The following is a 16,445-nucleotide window of genomic DNA, read 5'->3' on the forward strand; positions in this document are numbered from 1 at the left end:
TGCTGTCTGCCGGTGCCGGGAGAGGAATAAAAGCATTTCAAATAGTCAAGATTGCCCTGCTATTTTGGATGTTCACGTATTCCTCTCACCAGGGAACATGACCACTACCAACTTAATATATAAACACTGTCCCTGAAGGTCCCAAATCAATTATATCTCACTAGCTGGCCTGGCCACACGTTGTTATGGCTCAGTCTGTTAAATGTAGCTTCAGAGTCCCCCTTCAGATTCCCCTCACCTTCAGAGACCCCCTTAATGTTGTAGAAATGTTTTACGCGTGCTCTGTAAAATTTGGCCCCATCCCAACCCTGACTCCCCCACCCACGTGTGTTCTGTGAAATCCCTCCACCCCGGTCCGACACATTCATCCTCCCCAAAGGTACGGCCCTCCTCCACTCAGTGTCCCCATTCCTCACCCAAGTCTCATGACGGCACAAACCCCCTCTCTGTTCCCCACGGTGCGTGACGTCATCTTCCTTCCAGGTGATGGCATCCGCCACCCCAACCCCTCTATCTCTCCCCCTCGCAAAGCCCTGCAGCCTAGCCAGTTCTCCTGGCTGTGGTTTCTGTAAAAGGCCCATATTCAGTTGGTTGCCATGGTGTTTTGTGATGTCATCGATAGTCTGTGGCCAATGGCAGCAGCTGACCCACCCCCCACCCAGGCGAGTCCCTACCTCCAGTCAGGGCAGTTGGAGAAGGAAGGTTCTATAGGTGCAGTACCAGTGTAGTCGCCACGAGAGGGCGATGTTTTGCAACCTCTCCTGCTGTTTTGTCTGGTTTTTCTGAAAAAAATGATTTTACCTGCGTCAGGTGTGACATATGTATAATCTTTGTATAATTCCTACTCTCTGGCTTGTCCTCTGATTCTGATTAGTCTATGCTCCTAGCTAGTTATCTTTTGCTGCCTCCTTGTTGTCTTTAGATCCTGGTTCTCAGTTCCTAGGTCCTGACACTCTTGAGGCCACAACCCAGCTCTGACAGAACTCTGGACAGACATAATATAGAGTTTATTTGAAAGACTGTGTTGCAATGATAAAGAGATCTTCCTTCTCTGCCATCACTGCAACTATGGGATGTTGTGCAGTAGAGCTATTGTTCAGTCTGGAAATGGCTATCAGAGTCATTTCTCCTCAAACCTGACAGCCTGCTGTAACATAATTGTTGTATGTTTGCAGATAAAATTGCTCACATCCATTCAAACTTGTTATTGTTGGGTCAAGAGTTATGTCTGAGATGTTCGTGTCAGCCACTTATCTCAATTGCTTGGATCAGTTCCAGTTATAATTAACTGAGGATGTTGACAGGGTGCTTGGAAAAGTCCATTCAACCACAATTGATCCTTGCTTTTTATGGCTTATTAAAGCTAACTAGAAAACACAGGCCCCTATTGTGAACAAGGTAGTTAATTAATAGTATTTATTAAAATATTTTAGCATTTTACTGTATTTCATCTTTCCATAATGCTAATAATACCTTGAGCAAGAGTGACACAGAGGGTTATGGCAAGCCACCCTTGCTGAAAATGGTGCCCCCCCCAAGCCAGTAGATTTGGGGAACTACTACCTGGAACCCCTCAAAATACATTATTTTGAAAAATAGTTAAGCACATTGTGTTTGATCAACTCCAGGCATTCCTGGGTGATAAGCTATTCTAGACCAAGTCAGAATAGCCAACATGGTGCACTCTAGTTGCTGCTGGGTTACTACTGCTATCAGCCCCTGTCAACATGGCCAATGGTCAGATAGGAGTTGAGGTCCAACAATGGTCACATCCACAACATACAATTAAAGTACTCTTATACCACTTTAACAGTCACCACACTCCACAAAGGATCCTGGGATATGTAGCTTGTTAAGGCTGCTAAGAGTTGTTAAGAGAACCCCCTCCCAGAGCTACAATTACCAGCACCCTTAACAAAAATAGAAGTCATACTAGGGCACTCTCCCTGAAAATACTTATTTACCGTGTTTCCCCCTTTTTAAGACACCGTCTTATTACTTTTTTTTCTCAAAAAACCACAGGGTGGCTTATTTTTGGTGGGATGTCTTACTGCTATTTTTATTATGAGTCTGAGTGTGCGTCCCTGGCCCAGCCCTCTCTCCCCAGCCCTGGGATGTTCGCAAAGGGCTGCTCTCTCTCTCCTCTGATGTGGGGACTCAATAGCAATCTGCTACACTGGAGCTTCTTAAATCTAAACCAGTATAATGGAATCTATCTGTGTGATACAGTCCTAGCAGTAGCCTATACGTAAAAGCAAATAAGGATCTCTACTAGCCAGCTGCCCGAGACATAAGTTCCAACAGTCTGAAGAACAATGTAACACTTTGTAGTGATAGCAAAGAAGCTACCTGCTGAGAACAAAGAAGCCAGCTAAACAGCAATTAAGATTGCTGACTTGGTAAATGGTAGCAATTAAGAAGCAATTGAGCTAGCGAGGTGAGTTAAATTTTTGTGGGTAAAGGAAGCTAGGACCGGCAGTTTAACTTTTGTGCTCGCAAACAGCAAGACGGAAAAAGTCCTTATTTTAAAAAAAAGTCCTCAAGGCAAGGACTGCGATCCAGACTACTTACAAATCCTTAAAGGAGCAGCTCCACAGACAAGCAAGCATAAGGTAGAAAGGAAGGCTGCTTTATGCCTCGGTAAAAGCAAGGAGACAACAATCAGACACAGGAGACTGCCGGCGCATAGAATGGAAGGGAAAGGTGGAGGGAAGCGAGAGGTGGGTTCTCTCTCTCTCTCTCTCTCTCTCACACACACACACACACAGAGAGAGAGAGAGAGAGAGAGAGAGAGAGAGAGAGAGAGAGAGAGAGTCACGCACAGGGAGATCTCCCTTAAAGGGAAAACAGCCTTTGCATTCGCGAGGCAGCGGCTTCAAAAGCCCCTCTCCCGTCAAGAGGAAATCAACAGGCAACTCATGGGTGGGCGCATAGAATGGAAAGGAAAGGTGGGGGGAAGCGAGAGGTGGGCTGTGTGTGTGTGTGTTTGTGTGTGTGAGAGAGAGAGAGAGAGACAGACGCGGGGGGGGGGTGGAGAGACAGAGAGACACGTAGATCTCTTCCTTAAAGGGAAAACAGCCTCTGCATTCATGAGGCAACGGCTTCAATCGCCCCTCTTTTCTTCCTCGTGCCTTCATCTCCTCCCCACCCCACTTTTCTCCTCTTCACCAAGTACAGCTTACACAGCTTGGCTAAAAAAAATTTTTTCGAATCCTTTTATTTAAAAAAATGCTCTCAGAAACGGGGAGGGAAAATCACGATGCTTCAGCAGCCAGCAGCTACGGCTCTTCAGTGCATTTTTACAAGCTTTTAAAGGAAATACGTGTCTGTGGAGCGACAGCAAAATGGGGAGATATTTTAAGGGGGCTTGGCTGGCGAGAGGGGGGGTTATTGCTACTGGGTGAAGGGTCTATCAGTATGTCTTATTTTCGGGGTATGGCTTGTATCGCGCAATTGCTTAGAAATCCTGCTATGGCTTATATAATGACTACGTCTTAAAATAGGGGAAAGACGGTAATAGCTTCTCTTTTTTCATAGCTGGGCAGAGAAGCAATGAATTCAATTGGCAACTTAAAAGCCAGGGAAGTGATTTTTCTTTTTTTCTGAAACCTGAACAAATTATTATGGATTCCTTGGGTCCCATTAAATGGTTAGTTTCACTGTGGTATTAAAAAAAAAATTCTAAACATAATTTTTACTTCAGGTCAAAACCCTAGGTCCTAGTAGGAACAAAACTGGGGTGTTCAGAAAGATGATTGGAAAAAGTTCTAGTCCAAGGTTCCATACAGATCTCTTTTGGCTCAAACTAGGGAACTCTCCCTGAAAATACAGGCAACACACCACGTTTTCAGCACTGCATGGGGGGGTTGGGGAGGAAGGGGGCTGGGCAGGCTTCTGTGTGTCCTGCTGGCACACTTGGTGCCTCAGATAGAACCCCTGCATACAGGGGGAGTTGCCTAGTATAGTACATGGTTGGTGCTTAACACCTATCAGCATATGTGGTGGGACTTCCTCAAGATAAGAGAGTTTTGTATATCTGATATCTTATTGATAAATGGACAAACAATTCACCCCTTCCGTTGTCTGGCTCTTTGATCTGAATCTACAAGCTAATTTCAATCTGAATAAAAAGGAACTGATTTTGCATCTTTTGAAAGTGGCCTATGCTGCAATTGCTAAACTCTGAAAGACCTTTGCTCTCAATAATCTGGGGTTTTGGTATTCCAAGGCTTGGTAAATTGCCCTTCTTGAGAAAAAATTTTTTGCATAAACTAAAAGTGTCCTGGACCAAAGTGCTTGAAATCGCTTCTTTGCCATTTGGTCTAATTTTATTTTATATACAAATACAGCAACTCAGAAGCATCAGATAACACAGATCTATGCAAGTGTCTGGGTTCAGTAAAGCCAAAAGTTTTTTTATTTTTTAAAAAAACCATCTTCTTTTTAAATAAATAGTTTTCAGCTTTTTATTATCATTAGACCATGGAACTACTAAGTTGTCTTGAACTACAGTGGGGTAAGCAAAAGTCAGGTCAGGATGTACTGACAGGTCATTGGGTGACTTTCTGGTTCCCAACTGCAAAAACAACAATGTAATGTTAGGCTGCTGAAATGAAGAAAGTAAGCAAACAGCAGACCTTTTTTGCGTGAAAGGCCCGTGAACCCACTTCAGTCCTGATACCCAACGCTAATTCTTAAGACTCAAACTGTGTTCGGAGCAACTTTGCACCACCTGGTAGGTCTGGGGGCTTCTCCTAAAAAAAACAAAACCACACACACACACACCAAAGCATATGCGACATAGGAAGACTTATTTCCGATTCCGACGAACTACTTTTCACAAGATCATCGAAGCGGAGTGTGACTTGTCAGTTCAAGACACTCTAGCGCAGCCTTGGGCACCCTCCAAGCAACGTGTGAGGCACACCCAAAACAAAACGCCTAACACAGTATAGGTGCCCAGAATGGAGTATCTCCTCCCTGATGCAGAAAGAGAACGAGGAAGAGGCGCGGGACGGATAGGACTCTTTAGGGTTCAGTCCTGACCGCCATGCTGCCCGAGAAGTGAGTCCTATAGGGAGAGCGGGGTTTACTCCTGTGTAAGCGGACACAGAATTGCACTGCAGGCAAAAGACGTGTTTTTTCTCTCCCGCCCGCTCCTTCAAGGCGCCAATTGGAAGGAACTTCCTCGCTTGCCAGTCCACCGCCTCCAACCCCACACATTCGCCCCCCACCCGGCTCTGCTCTTTGCCCGTCACTTGGCCTACCTCACACCGCATTGAAAACTGCCACTTCCGGCTTCTATAACAAATAATACCTTCCCACCCCCCCCACCCCAGCTTTGTGTGTGTGTGTCGGTTGAAAGTGCCCCGCCTCCTTCTTTCCCTTTAGCCAACGGGAAGCCAGCGCCATTCCCGGTTTCGGCTCCTCCACCGCCCCCGAGCGCAGCCCGTCCCACTCACGTCCTCCAATGGGAACGCCGGTCCCGTTTTCGCCTGCGCCTATCCGGAGCCTCTGCCTTCCCCGAACCAATCAGTGGGGCGTCTAAGGCGTCTTCCGTGCCCCGCCCCTTGGCTACCGGATGTGTGATGTGGCTCGCGGCGCTGCGTAACTATGGTAAGCGCGGCGGTCGGGGGTTTATTTGGATGGGAGGGGGGCTTCGGTTAGGTCGCCTTTGTCTCCGGTAGCCCCTGTGTTTGTGAGTGGTGCCGTTGGGCTCGGAGATGGGCACAGGAGGTGGTCTCTGCCCGTTTCCGCTCCTCCTCTGCTCAGCCTCTCTCTTTCTCGCTACAATAGTGCCCGCTCCTTTAAAAAAAAAGGTTGTTGTCGTTACAGCATCTTCCCTTTCCCAGAATGTGGTGGTGAAATTATCGTTTGGGAGGCCTGCTTCCCCCTTTTTAAGTTACAAGAGGGTTTTTTGTTATACTTAAAATGCTGCCTTCTCACGTGCTATTCTAAATATTATACTCAAGGTCTCTTCATTTTATTTTCCCCAGAGCAACACTAAGATTCTTTAGGAGGTTTTTTTGTACTAATAATGACTGGTTAATAAATTAACAATAATAATTTGCATTAAATTGCAGCGGCCTTTGCATAACTTTAAACTGTTCTCGCATCAAGATGCCGTAGGTTTCTACGTAAAAAGCACTGGACAATACCCATTAAAATGTAGTGGCTAAACAATTGGAATTAGTGCTTCCTTGCATGTGTGCAGCAGCGCAATCTTATCCCAAGTTTACATGGAAGTATCTTTTGTTGTATACAACAGAGCTTGCTCTCCGGTGGATGTGCATAGGACTGCAGAGAAAAAGGCACATGTAAAAGCCATGCTGTTTACATAGGATTTCACTAATGAGGTTTTATTTAGTAGGAAGGTGCATATACGGACTGAGCGCCAAATAGATTTTGATATTTTGTTGGGATGAATAGTGAAACATCACCCTATATCTCTAGTTCCTTTTGAAACTTCACTTGGTTTCAAAAGAGGTTAGTCATGTGATGGCTATTGTTTAAGGAAAAACTAGCCCAAAGTTTCCATTTGATGCACAGTCCTTGACATGATTCTGGGTCTTACCCATAGTTCTTTCAAATAAGATAGAAAAAAATTCCTTCAGTAGTACCTTAAAGACCAACTAAGTTTTTATTTTGGTATGAGCTTTCGTGTGCATGCACACTTCTTCAGATACTTCTTCGTATCTGAAGAAGTGTGCATGCACACAAAAGCTCATACCAAAATAAAAACTTAGTTGGTCTTTAAGGTGCTACTGAAAGAATTCTTTCAAATAGTGAGACCATAGATGTTCTTGTATAAACTCTACTTTTTCTCTTCCTTTTCACTTTACACTACACACATCACTCTTTTGCCTTTTTTGGAAGGCAGTGTGGTGTAGTGGTTAAGAGCGGTAGACTCGTACGTAATCTGGGGAACAGGGTTCATGTCTCTGCTCCTCCACATGCAGCTGCTGGGTGACCTTGGGCTAGTCACACTTCTCTGAAGTCTCTCAGCCCCACTCACCTCACAGAGGGTTTGTTGTGGGGGAGGAGGGGGAAGGAGATTGCTAGCCGCTTTGAGACTCCTTCGGGTAGTGATAAAGCGGGATATCAAATCCAAACTACTACTCCTCTTCTTCTTTTACATCAACTACAGCTGTCTGGGTTTATGAGTTTAACAACTTCATTTGACATGATATGGCATGCCCTAATTGAGCTCTCTCTATATTTAAAAGTCAGTCCATCATACTTGAGCATTGCCAAGAAATAGAATCTGTGATTAGATATCGTAGGATAGATGATGAGATGCAGATAAGAACATAGGAAACTGCCGTATATGAATCAGGCTACTGGTCTATCCAACTCAGCATTGTCTACATGGATGGGCAATGGCTCTCCATGCTTTCAGGCAGAAGTCTTTCCCACCCTCCTTCTGGAGGTCAGTGATTCAACCCACGATCATATGCATGCCAAGTATGAGCTCTACAAAACAGCTGAACTGCAGTCCATCCTCAGAGATAGGAGAAGACTTCATTATCAATGGCTTGGATCAGCAGGAAAAGGCTTGACCCCCACATCAATAGTGTTCCCAAGCTTACTCCTTTGATTTATACCTTAAAAGGGAATGGCTACAATTAACACCTATGGGGAAAAGTAAAATGCTGGACTTGTGATAGCATTTCTTTGAGGGCAAAACCTGACCTTGTCTCCTAACACTCTGTGGCCTGATCCTCATTGACAGGGTATCCCCTAAAGGAGAACAATGTGTCTGTGAGACTTCCTGTGCCCTCAAGTATGTCCTTGAAATACAGAAACTTCCATTTGCTCACACCCCGTCTTCCATAATTATGAGCATTTTGGTGGTTGTGTGGTACAAGCAGGAACTCCAGAGCTGCAGATAACTTTTTCATTAGTTGTTTTTGTTTTGAGAGTTGAAATGCCTGTTTAGTTTGTGGTCTGTATAAAGGTAAAGGTCCAGTCACGGACGACTCTGAGGTTGCAGCACTCATCTCGCTTTACTGGCCGAGGGAGCCGGCATACAGCTTCCGGGTCATGTGGCCAGCATGACTAAGCCGCTTCTGGCGAACCAGAGCAGTGCACCGAAACGCTGTATACCTTCCCGCCGGAGCGGTACCTATTTATCTACTTGCACTTTGACGTGCTTTCGAACTGCTAGGTGGGCAGGAGCTGCGACTGAGCAACGGGAACTCACCCCGTCGTGGGGATTCGAACCGCTGACCTTCCGATCGGCAAGCCCTAGGCTCCGTGGTTTAACCCACAGAGCCACCCCCCGTCCCTGTGGTCTGTATAGTGCTTATCAATACAGAGTTCAAGGAGATTATGTATTGAAAAGAAATCATATTCTTGTACCCATTTCTTTGCTAGGAGATTTAGGGTGTGTGTGTGTATTGGAATTGTTCACAATGTAAAGAAGTAATGTAATGGGCCCCAAAAACTCACTTTTTTCTACTCAGCGGCAGGGAGGGATGCAGGAACAAATGGGGCAGGAAGAGACTTCCAGGTTGATCGTGCGCCTCCACAGTCGGAGGTCTGTTCAGTGGAGCAGACCTCGGCGCTTCAAAGGCAGGGAAAACCGCTCCAGCGCAGCGGATCCCACTTGCCCCCAAATCAAGCGTTTTGGGGGCAAGCCGTCCGGCGGGCGCCAAAAGCGAGTCTCCCCCCCGACAAAGCTCTGTTTTGAGCCCCCGAGAGCGGGGGGGTAAAGAGCTGTGGCGCATCAGATAAAATCGTTTCCTTTGATAGCATGAAGCTGCGTGACTGTGAGGCATTGGCAGTCAATTCTTCCAAAGAAAAAAGAATTTAAAGGGAATAGACCATGAGTAAGGTGTTATATTGGATTAAAATTTAAAAATTTGGCCACGGGAGAGAGATCCAAAAACGGAAGTCAATCTCCTTCCACTGAGAGAGGAAGCAGTTACTTTACCCAAAGCCAGCAAGAAAGTTAGAGCCTTTTTAAGCTTCCAAAGATTAAACTTACCTATGTTTATTCACCCTGGGGGCTCCTGGTGGCAGGGGGAGGCTCAGGGTAGGAGGAGATGGGAGGGGTGGGAAGTGAAAAGAAAGGAGAAATAACAAAAAAGAGGAAAGCATAGAAATATGAGTGATTGGGAATAGAGCCTATTATATGAGGACTTTAGAATAGAGTTTCGTTTGTTGAAAAATGGGGGGAAATATGATATATGAAAACTGCTAAAAAAGATTTTAAATTGAAAATCAGTATTGGGGGGGGCGGGGGGTTGGGGAAGTCCATAATATAATGATTAGTAAAGTCGATGATAAATATTATGTATTTGTAGTGTTTGTCATAAAGATGTTTTGTTATGTGTGATATTTTATGTATCTTTTTTCATTTTCTCTTTTTCTTTTTGGTTTTTTATTGTTGTTGTTTTATGTGTGCATTTATAAAATGAATAATCTTTTCTAAATAAACAACAACAACAACAAATGGGGCAGGAAGAAGATTTTTAACTCCTCTTCTATTTTACTTTTTTCTTTTAGTCTGCAATCTTCAATTTTCAGAGCCTATTGACGGTAATCCTTCTGCTTATATGTACCTGTGCATACATAAGATCATTGGCTCCCAGGTTACTGGATAATAATCAAACTGGGTATGTAACACTAGAAATTTTGGGGGAGGGGAAATATAAATTGCTTGTTTATAACAGCATGATATCTGACAAAAGTGATAGAGTAGACCAATTGAAATTAATGGACAAGTTACTTGCCCATTGATTTCACTGGATATCACCATTAATGGATTTTCTTCTCAGCTGTAATCATTGGTGTGAGATCTGTGTCATAAGCATTTCAACCTTTGAAATCCTAGCTAAACTATAATTTATTACAACAAATCTTTATGAGCTTTTGCTTCTTGGGACATTAGGAGAAGAAAACTGGAGGTTAATTTCTTTTTCAGTGTTATATGATACCTTTCTTATTGATGCACACACAAGGTGGTTTAATTTTTTTAAAAAAAAAACCCAGTGTCAATCAATTAAAATTAATGAAAGAACAGTTAAATCATAAAAGCAACATATTCTTAAAAGCCCTAACTTCAAAAAAGAAAAGCCATCTGAAACAAAACTATCTTAAGTGCAGATTGAAAGCAGGCAACGAAAGAGCCAAACCTACTTTCAGAACAGGGAAGCCAGTCATTCCACAATTGAGAAAGCTAAGATGAAAGGGGGGGGGGAGGCCCCAGAAGCTAGAACAAGAACTCAAGCAGTTGAGTTGCTGAGGTACCTGGAATGGGATTACCAGCAGTGAAAGTCTTGCATCAGGATGCTACTCCCAAGTACTTTGCACAGCAAACCGCTTCAGTATCTGTGGGCACATCAAAACTAGTTAGTGATATATCAGTGTGAGTTCCTTTTTCAACAAAAACAGTCAAAAATCTTACTGGGCATGCCTGAGCCATTAAGCATGGTTTAAAAAACAAAACAGTCTTTGAATTCTAACCATAAATACTCTATCTCTATTAAAAATGCATCCAATTATAAGCTTAAAATGTGAAATGCTGCATTTTTCTAATTTCTCAAAATATATTTTCAGATTATTGGGCATATTCTGGAAGTGTGCCAGGATTGGTAAGTGTGCATGTTCTGTTTCCCAAAAATATACTGTATTAGTGGATGTTAATGTGTCATCTAAGCATGCCTTTACTGTATTTGCCTTAAAAAATCTTAGTGGTATTATTTTCAAATATACAGCATTTATCTGCAATTTTAACTTTGATAAACAGACTGCTTAATGTAAAGGTTACTAGGAATAAAAATGTGTAGACTTAAGAGCAAAAATGTTCTGTATACTGAATTATTCCTAGCAAAAGTTCAAGCACTAAAGTGCTCTAGACCAGGCATCCCCAAACTTCAGCCCTCCAGATATTTTGGACTACAATTCCCATCTTCCCCAACCACTAGTCCTGTTAGCTGGGGATCATGGGAGTTGTAGGCCAAAACATCTGGAGGGCCGCAGTTTGGGGATGCCTGATCTAGACTCTCCGCCTATCTCACGAGGTTGTTGTGGGATCAGTCTGTAAGGACTGCATTGTGCTACTTTGAGCTGCCTGTGGGAAGGCTATATGGCAGACAAATGTGGGAGATTCAAGAATAGTCATGGTGCATGACGTAAGGCACTGCTGTCCTGGCCAGAGTGGCACTGCTGCTTGCCAGGATGGAGGAGGGGAACCCTGGGTTAGTTGTGGCAGCAAACGCAAGTGTGTCAACCTGCATCTGCTACCACTGCCACACAGATACTTCTCCCATCGTTGCTGCCACTCTACCCTGCCACACCACTAAAACTCGAAGGGTGGTGCAGTGGCAGCACCACACTTCATGTCCCATGAGTGCCCATAGATTTTGTTCTGTCCTCAGCACATAAATGCAAACACAAGAGAAGCTGTGATTTAGAAAGGGGCACAGGAGGAAAGGGTTAAGCACTCTAGAATGCCACTTTCCCAATCTTCAAAGCTGCACATGAGGTTAATAGTTATCAAAACAAAAATTAATCACTTGTTCAAAAACCTGTTGTGCCTAGTTTTGACATAAAAGATGTGGCAGGTTTGGAATGACCTTATTATAATCATAATTTCTTGTCCGGAGAGCCAAAAATTCTAGCAGACATTATGTGATTCTCTCCCTCCTGCATTCTGACTGTTTTAGCACTTGTTCTCTTTCTGTAAAAGGATAAACACAAAGCTACATCAGTGTAGAATGCAACTCTGCCCCTTGTGTTTAAACAGCCTTTTAAATGTCTGCACCTTTAAACAGACAAGCTGTTGCCTATTTGTAAAGTAGTGCTAACAGGCGTTGAATCCTAATTGATGATGGATGCCTCTCTCAAGAAAATTAAGAACAGAAAAGTACAACATGTAAGAAAACTAGGAGGTGGACTTCCTCAACATTAATTCTAAGCAGATGTGAAATTGCAGACGTTAATTTGCACAGTTTAATTAAATGTGTGCCAGATGATGACAGTGTCTCGTAATGTAATGTAATTGTGGTGGCCCTCACTTGAACAGCCTTTACCAAAGGTATCATGAACTTTGAAGAAGCATGAATTCAGGGAGAAAAGGAGAAACAAGCTAAGAGGAAGGCACATTTGGCAAACCCTCACCGCGATCAACTCCCGCCCAGAAACCTATGTCCCCACTGGGAAAGGACATGTGGATCCAGAATTGGCCTCCACAGTCACTTACTGACTCAGTGCTAAGACCATATTCATGGGAGACAATTTTACTCGGCTACGAGTTATCACCAAAGAAGAATAATTACCTTATATTTCATGCTTAACATACTCTGGGTATTACAGCATTTATTCAGTTAAATGTTACGGTGTTTTTCCAAATGTTACCCACCATAGATATATGGCAACAAGCGTTCACTACAAGAGAAACATTTTTGACATGTTTCTGCTTTAGGGCAAAGTTGAGGAATGTCTTTTGGCTCCATGGACCAGATCATTACAGTGGGTGCTCGGGTTGCGAACGTGATCCGTGCGGGAGGCACGCGCGGGCCACCATTCGGCGCAAAGCACAATTTAGCACTTCTGCGTGAGCGCCGAAACCCAGAAGTAACCCGTTCCGGGACTTCCGGGTTCAGTGCGGTGCGCAACCCAAAAATGCACAACCTGAAGTGTCTGTAACCCTTGCAGGCCAAATTTGACAGGTGGGTGGGGCTGCCCATCTGTCAACCCACATGACATCATTAATGACATTGCGTGATTGACAAGCAGGCCCCACCCACCTTCTAAAATCCATTGTTCAGGGTTTCCAAGCACCCAGCAACCCACAGAGACTGAAAGGAAGTATGGAAGCTGTCATAATGCCCTGTGCCAAAATGATTTTTGAAGTAGCCCATTGAAGCTGGCGGGAGATAGGGGAGAGGAGGCTCCTTCTCCCCTCCCCCATCAACCTCCACTATCCACCTGCTCAATTAAAGGAAAAGTGCACAGCTGCTTCACAAAGCACTTTTGCAAAGGGCTTCCATCTGTGCTCATCAACAGGGAACAGAGCCAATGCAGCATTAAACCCACTGGCATCACCAGTGATGTCAACAAATGGCATGGTTTAGCAACTATGACCTTGTGGGCCAAATTATACCCCCTGATGATACAAGACTGACTTATGGGCTGGAGGCTGCCCGTGTCTGTTTAAGGCTGGCAGTACATATTAGGAGTTTCAAACTCTTGTGCAAGGGGAAGCATGTGAAGATTTGGGGGAGGGCTGAGTGGTTACAAGGAGGGGGATTACAAACTTACAATTGTAAAAGAGAGGCTGTATTTGTATTTCACTGGTGCCCTTGATGCACTTTACTCCTGTAATGCTGCAGATTTACCTTACAAGCACTGTTCCCTACACTGGAAGTGGTCGGGGCAGAAAATTACGTTGATATTGACACATTTTGCATATGTGTATATATTGAATTGGGGCAGGGGAGGCCGTACCTTCTCTCTGTCTATGCTATCCAGTTGTGATGTCCTGCTTGCACAGTAGACTGTCGCCCATATAAATAGCATGTCTCCTTCATCACCATCCCTTAATACATCATGCCCCAACATATTTATCCTCCCTCTCTACTGCATCTCACAGATTTGCGTTCATCAAAGCGAGGTTTAACGCCTTTCCACCCAATGTTCTGAGACATAGATTTTCCAAGGGCCAAGTATCTGCTCTATGTGTCTGTGATAATAAGTCGGTGGAATCTCTTCACCATATAATGTTTATTTGTCCTCTGCATAGTGCGGTTCGGGCAAACCTACTGGGCCCAATAATTCAGAAATTTGTTGGTATGCCAGTAGAAACACATCTTGCCCTAATCTTACAAGACAATGATACCTATATAACCCTACAAGTGGCAAGGTTTTTAACTTCAGTTCTTACCCAAAAGAGACGAAATGGACTACTGTACGATCATTGAAAGTTTATACTATTTTATTTGTAATTTTATGCTTATTTTTATAATCATTTTGATGATTGTGGTGTGATGTTCTGCTGATGTGTTTATTTTGTAGCTTTTCATCATTATGTGTTTTATACCTGTATGGGCTTATAGCCGTAATAAATCTGAACTGAACTCACCATCCCTCTGCACCTTCCTGTACAACCCAAAAATGTGCTTGGAATTCTCATTTTCGGTGTCTTCTCCCTTGCAGATCTCCCTGCTTCATATTATTGCATTTCTTTCCAAGTAGTCATACTTGCTTGTGTGATGTGAACTAGCCAGTAATTCAATTTTGTTTCTTTTTCCAGGCGAGCGGAAGAGCCCTTATGTAGCTGTGTGCTGTGTTGCGATGGCCTTCAGTATTCTATTTATACAGTAAAAATGGGGAAATGTCATGAATATATTTGTCAAGCGCATATGGAATAAAAGACTTGGGGGAAACAGAAGAGATGAAAAATATGTTCTACACTTCACTTTCTTTGTTAATGCTGGACAAGACACACCTTTGACAATTTGTTTCCATATTTCAGTTGGGGAGCAGTGGTGTAATGAATTATAAAAATGCAGTTATTAATTAACACTGTCATACTTCTGCCGAATTCTTTTATGTGAACTGTATTCTGAATTTCAGATGAGACATTTTAAGATGGACAAAGTAGAAACCTCTCTTTGAGAACTAATTTGCTATTAAAATACAAATCCTTTTTAAAAGTTTACATTTTTTGCAACAACTTTTCATTTTAAAAGTATAAAATCACAGAGATAGAAATCCAGTGTCACATTAGCAAACATGATTGGGCTTCTTCCCCAACAGCCCCTGTGCCTTCTCCAGTATTTTCTGGAGGATTCCTGCAACAGGAAGATGCAGGAGGAAGGAGACTTAAGGAGAAGTGCTGTTTGCATGAGCGACTGCCTTTTGTGCAAGCAGGACTCCAAAATTGGATATTGCCTTGAAACAATAAAATCTTAAAAGCATAGGCAGAGACAAAGTAAAATCAGATCAATATTGTACCATTATCAATAAGAGTGGTGGTGCAATAAGCAGTAGAGATTGAGGTAAAGAAGGGATATATACAAAAGTTGAAAACAACGTTTCAAATTAGAAGCACATGAATTTTTTTTGTTGTTTTATACACACAGGCACACATATAGCTTCAGGTTGAAAATATTTTAAAATTACTTGTTGAAATAGCTGTAAAATTAAAGAAATACATTTTACAAAGAATGAATCCTGTTCGCAATTACTTCAGGCAAACACTGCTCTGTATTAAAGTCAGCACTTAACAATCAAATATTTTTGGTTTATTCTGATTTTTTAAAAAACAACAACACACATTTATATAATAACGTGCTGTGTGCTTATGATCTCTGCAGGCTGTTAAATTCTAGAACTTGTCTTGTTTGAGAAATATATTTGTTTCTCCTATTATGAAATCCAGAACTTTTCCTGAAACCTGGCTTTTATATTCATTCAGTAGTTGTATCTGCTAGAATATTCACTACAGCTCATACAAAAATTCAGAAAGGAACAATTGATAATACTGGTTTATTTTTGAACTGAGATTTTCTAATCTGGACATCCTATTTCTGCTTAGCTATCTTTATATTAGGGCTACTCTAAACAACAACCAAAAACCCTCTGGATTTTGTGCTTATTTAACAAGTAATGCTAATATCCTTGGACCTTCAAGTGTATTTTTGTACTCAGTGATGTGTTCAGTTTCTTACAACCTTCTGGCAATTCTCTTTACAATACGTTATGTTATATTTTTCAGAATTAATTGTATAAATAACAGAATGAACAAGCGCAAAATTAAAGGAAGGTCATTGTTGAGCAGTTGTTGCTAAACTCTTGTGTGGAAAATGGTGTGTATTTTGGAGGATATTTAGCAGGCAGTATTTTTCACACAATTAAGATGTAAATTTATTCATGAAACAGAGGCGATGTCAGCAGCCAGTGGATTCATATTCTTTGAAAGCAGTGTGGCATGGCATAATCCTGCATGTAGCGTTTGCAGAACAAGAATGCATAGAACTCCCAATATGCACATCACAATTTGTTGTGGGTGAAGTTTCTGAAGACCTGATCAGAAGGGGCCAACCATGACTACTTCAGAAAGCTGTGTGGATGCATTGTTTCCTTTTTATGAGTAGTCAAAATGTATGCTTTTCTGATCTGTTCATATACCTCTCCAGAGTTTGTAAAAACCTGTTTTCTGACCATGTTTTTTTAAAAAAATGGCAGTTCCATACCTATAATCAAGCTTCTGAATACAAACCTGAGAAAACAAATAAAATTTGTTATCCTTGAGAAAATGCATAATGCAGATTTATACAAAATTTATTCTGAAAAGCTGTTTCTTTTTTAAAAGCAGTAATTTTAAGAGATGTAGAAATTTATTTCAGAAAGTTCATGGCTGTTCAAATGTATCCAAATGTGATCAGGAAATACAATATATATTACATTGTATCCTGTATTGAACTATTCAGTTT

At 42.4% G+C, this 16,445-nt stretch overlaps 2 protein-coding genes across 2 annotated transcripts in view; one reads left to right on the forward strand and one right to left on the reverse strand.

Moving 5' to 3' along the window:
* Nucleotides 1-3,517, reverse strand: part of XRCC4 (X-ray repair cross complementing 4) — a 72,104-nt gene extending 68,587 nt beyond the window's left edge. The window contains exons 1-2 of the mRNA XM_060280215.1: nucleotides 2,572-3,517; nucleotides 721-782 (exon numbers count right to left, since the gene is read on the reverse strand). Coding sequence (XP_060136198.1) covers nucleotides 721-782; nucleotides 2,572-2,609 — 100 coding nt within the window. The 5' untranslated portion in view covers nucleotides 2,610-3,517. The remainder of the gene's footprint in view (nucleotides 1-720; nucleotides 783-2,571) is intronic.
* A 2,035-nt stretch (nucleotides 3,518-5,552) lies between these two features.
* On the forward strand, nucleotides 5,553-15,801 carry TMEM167A (transmembrane protein 167A). Its single transcript, XM_035100112.2, has 4 exons — nucleotides 5,553-5,616; nucleotides 9,511-9,620; nucleotides 10,564-10,598; nucleotides 14,261-15,801. The coding sequence occupies exons 1-4, from the start codon at nucleotides 5,614-5,616 to the stop codon at nucleotides 14,329-14,331; spliced, it is 219 nt and encodes a 72-aa protein (XP_034956003.1). The 5' UTR covers nucleotides 5,553-5,613; the 3' UTR covers nucleotides 14,332-15,801.
* Nucleotides 15,802-16,445: the final 644 nt, after the last annotated feature.

This window comes from Zootoca vivipara, chromosome 11 (assembly GCF_963506605.1).
Source record: "Zootoca vivipara chromosome 11, rZooViv1.1, whole genome shotgun sequence".
NCBI classification, from domain to species: Eukaryota; Metazoa; Chordata; class Lepidosauria; order Squamata; family Lacertidae; genus Zootoca; species Zootoca vivipara.

What these genes read in the sequence shown, in the direction of transcription:
- TMEM167A (XM_035100112.2), top strand. An exon ending in CTGGATAATAATCAAACTGG is followed by an intron (nt 9,621 to 10,563) that starts GTATGTAACACT and finishes ATATATTTTCAG; the next exon opens with ATTATTGGGCATATTCTGGA. An exon ending in CTGGAAGTGTGCCAGGATTG is followed by an intron (nt 10,599 to 14,260) that starts GTAAGTGTGCAT and finishes TTCTTTTTCCAG; the next exon opens with GCGAGCGGAAGAGCCCTTAT.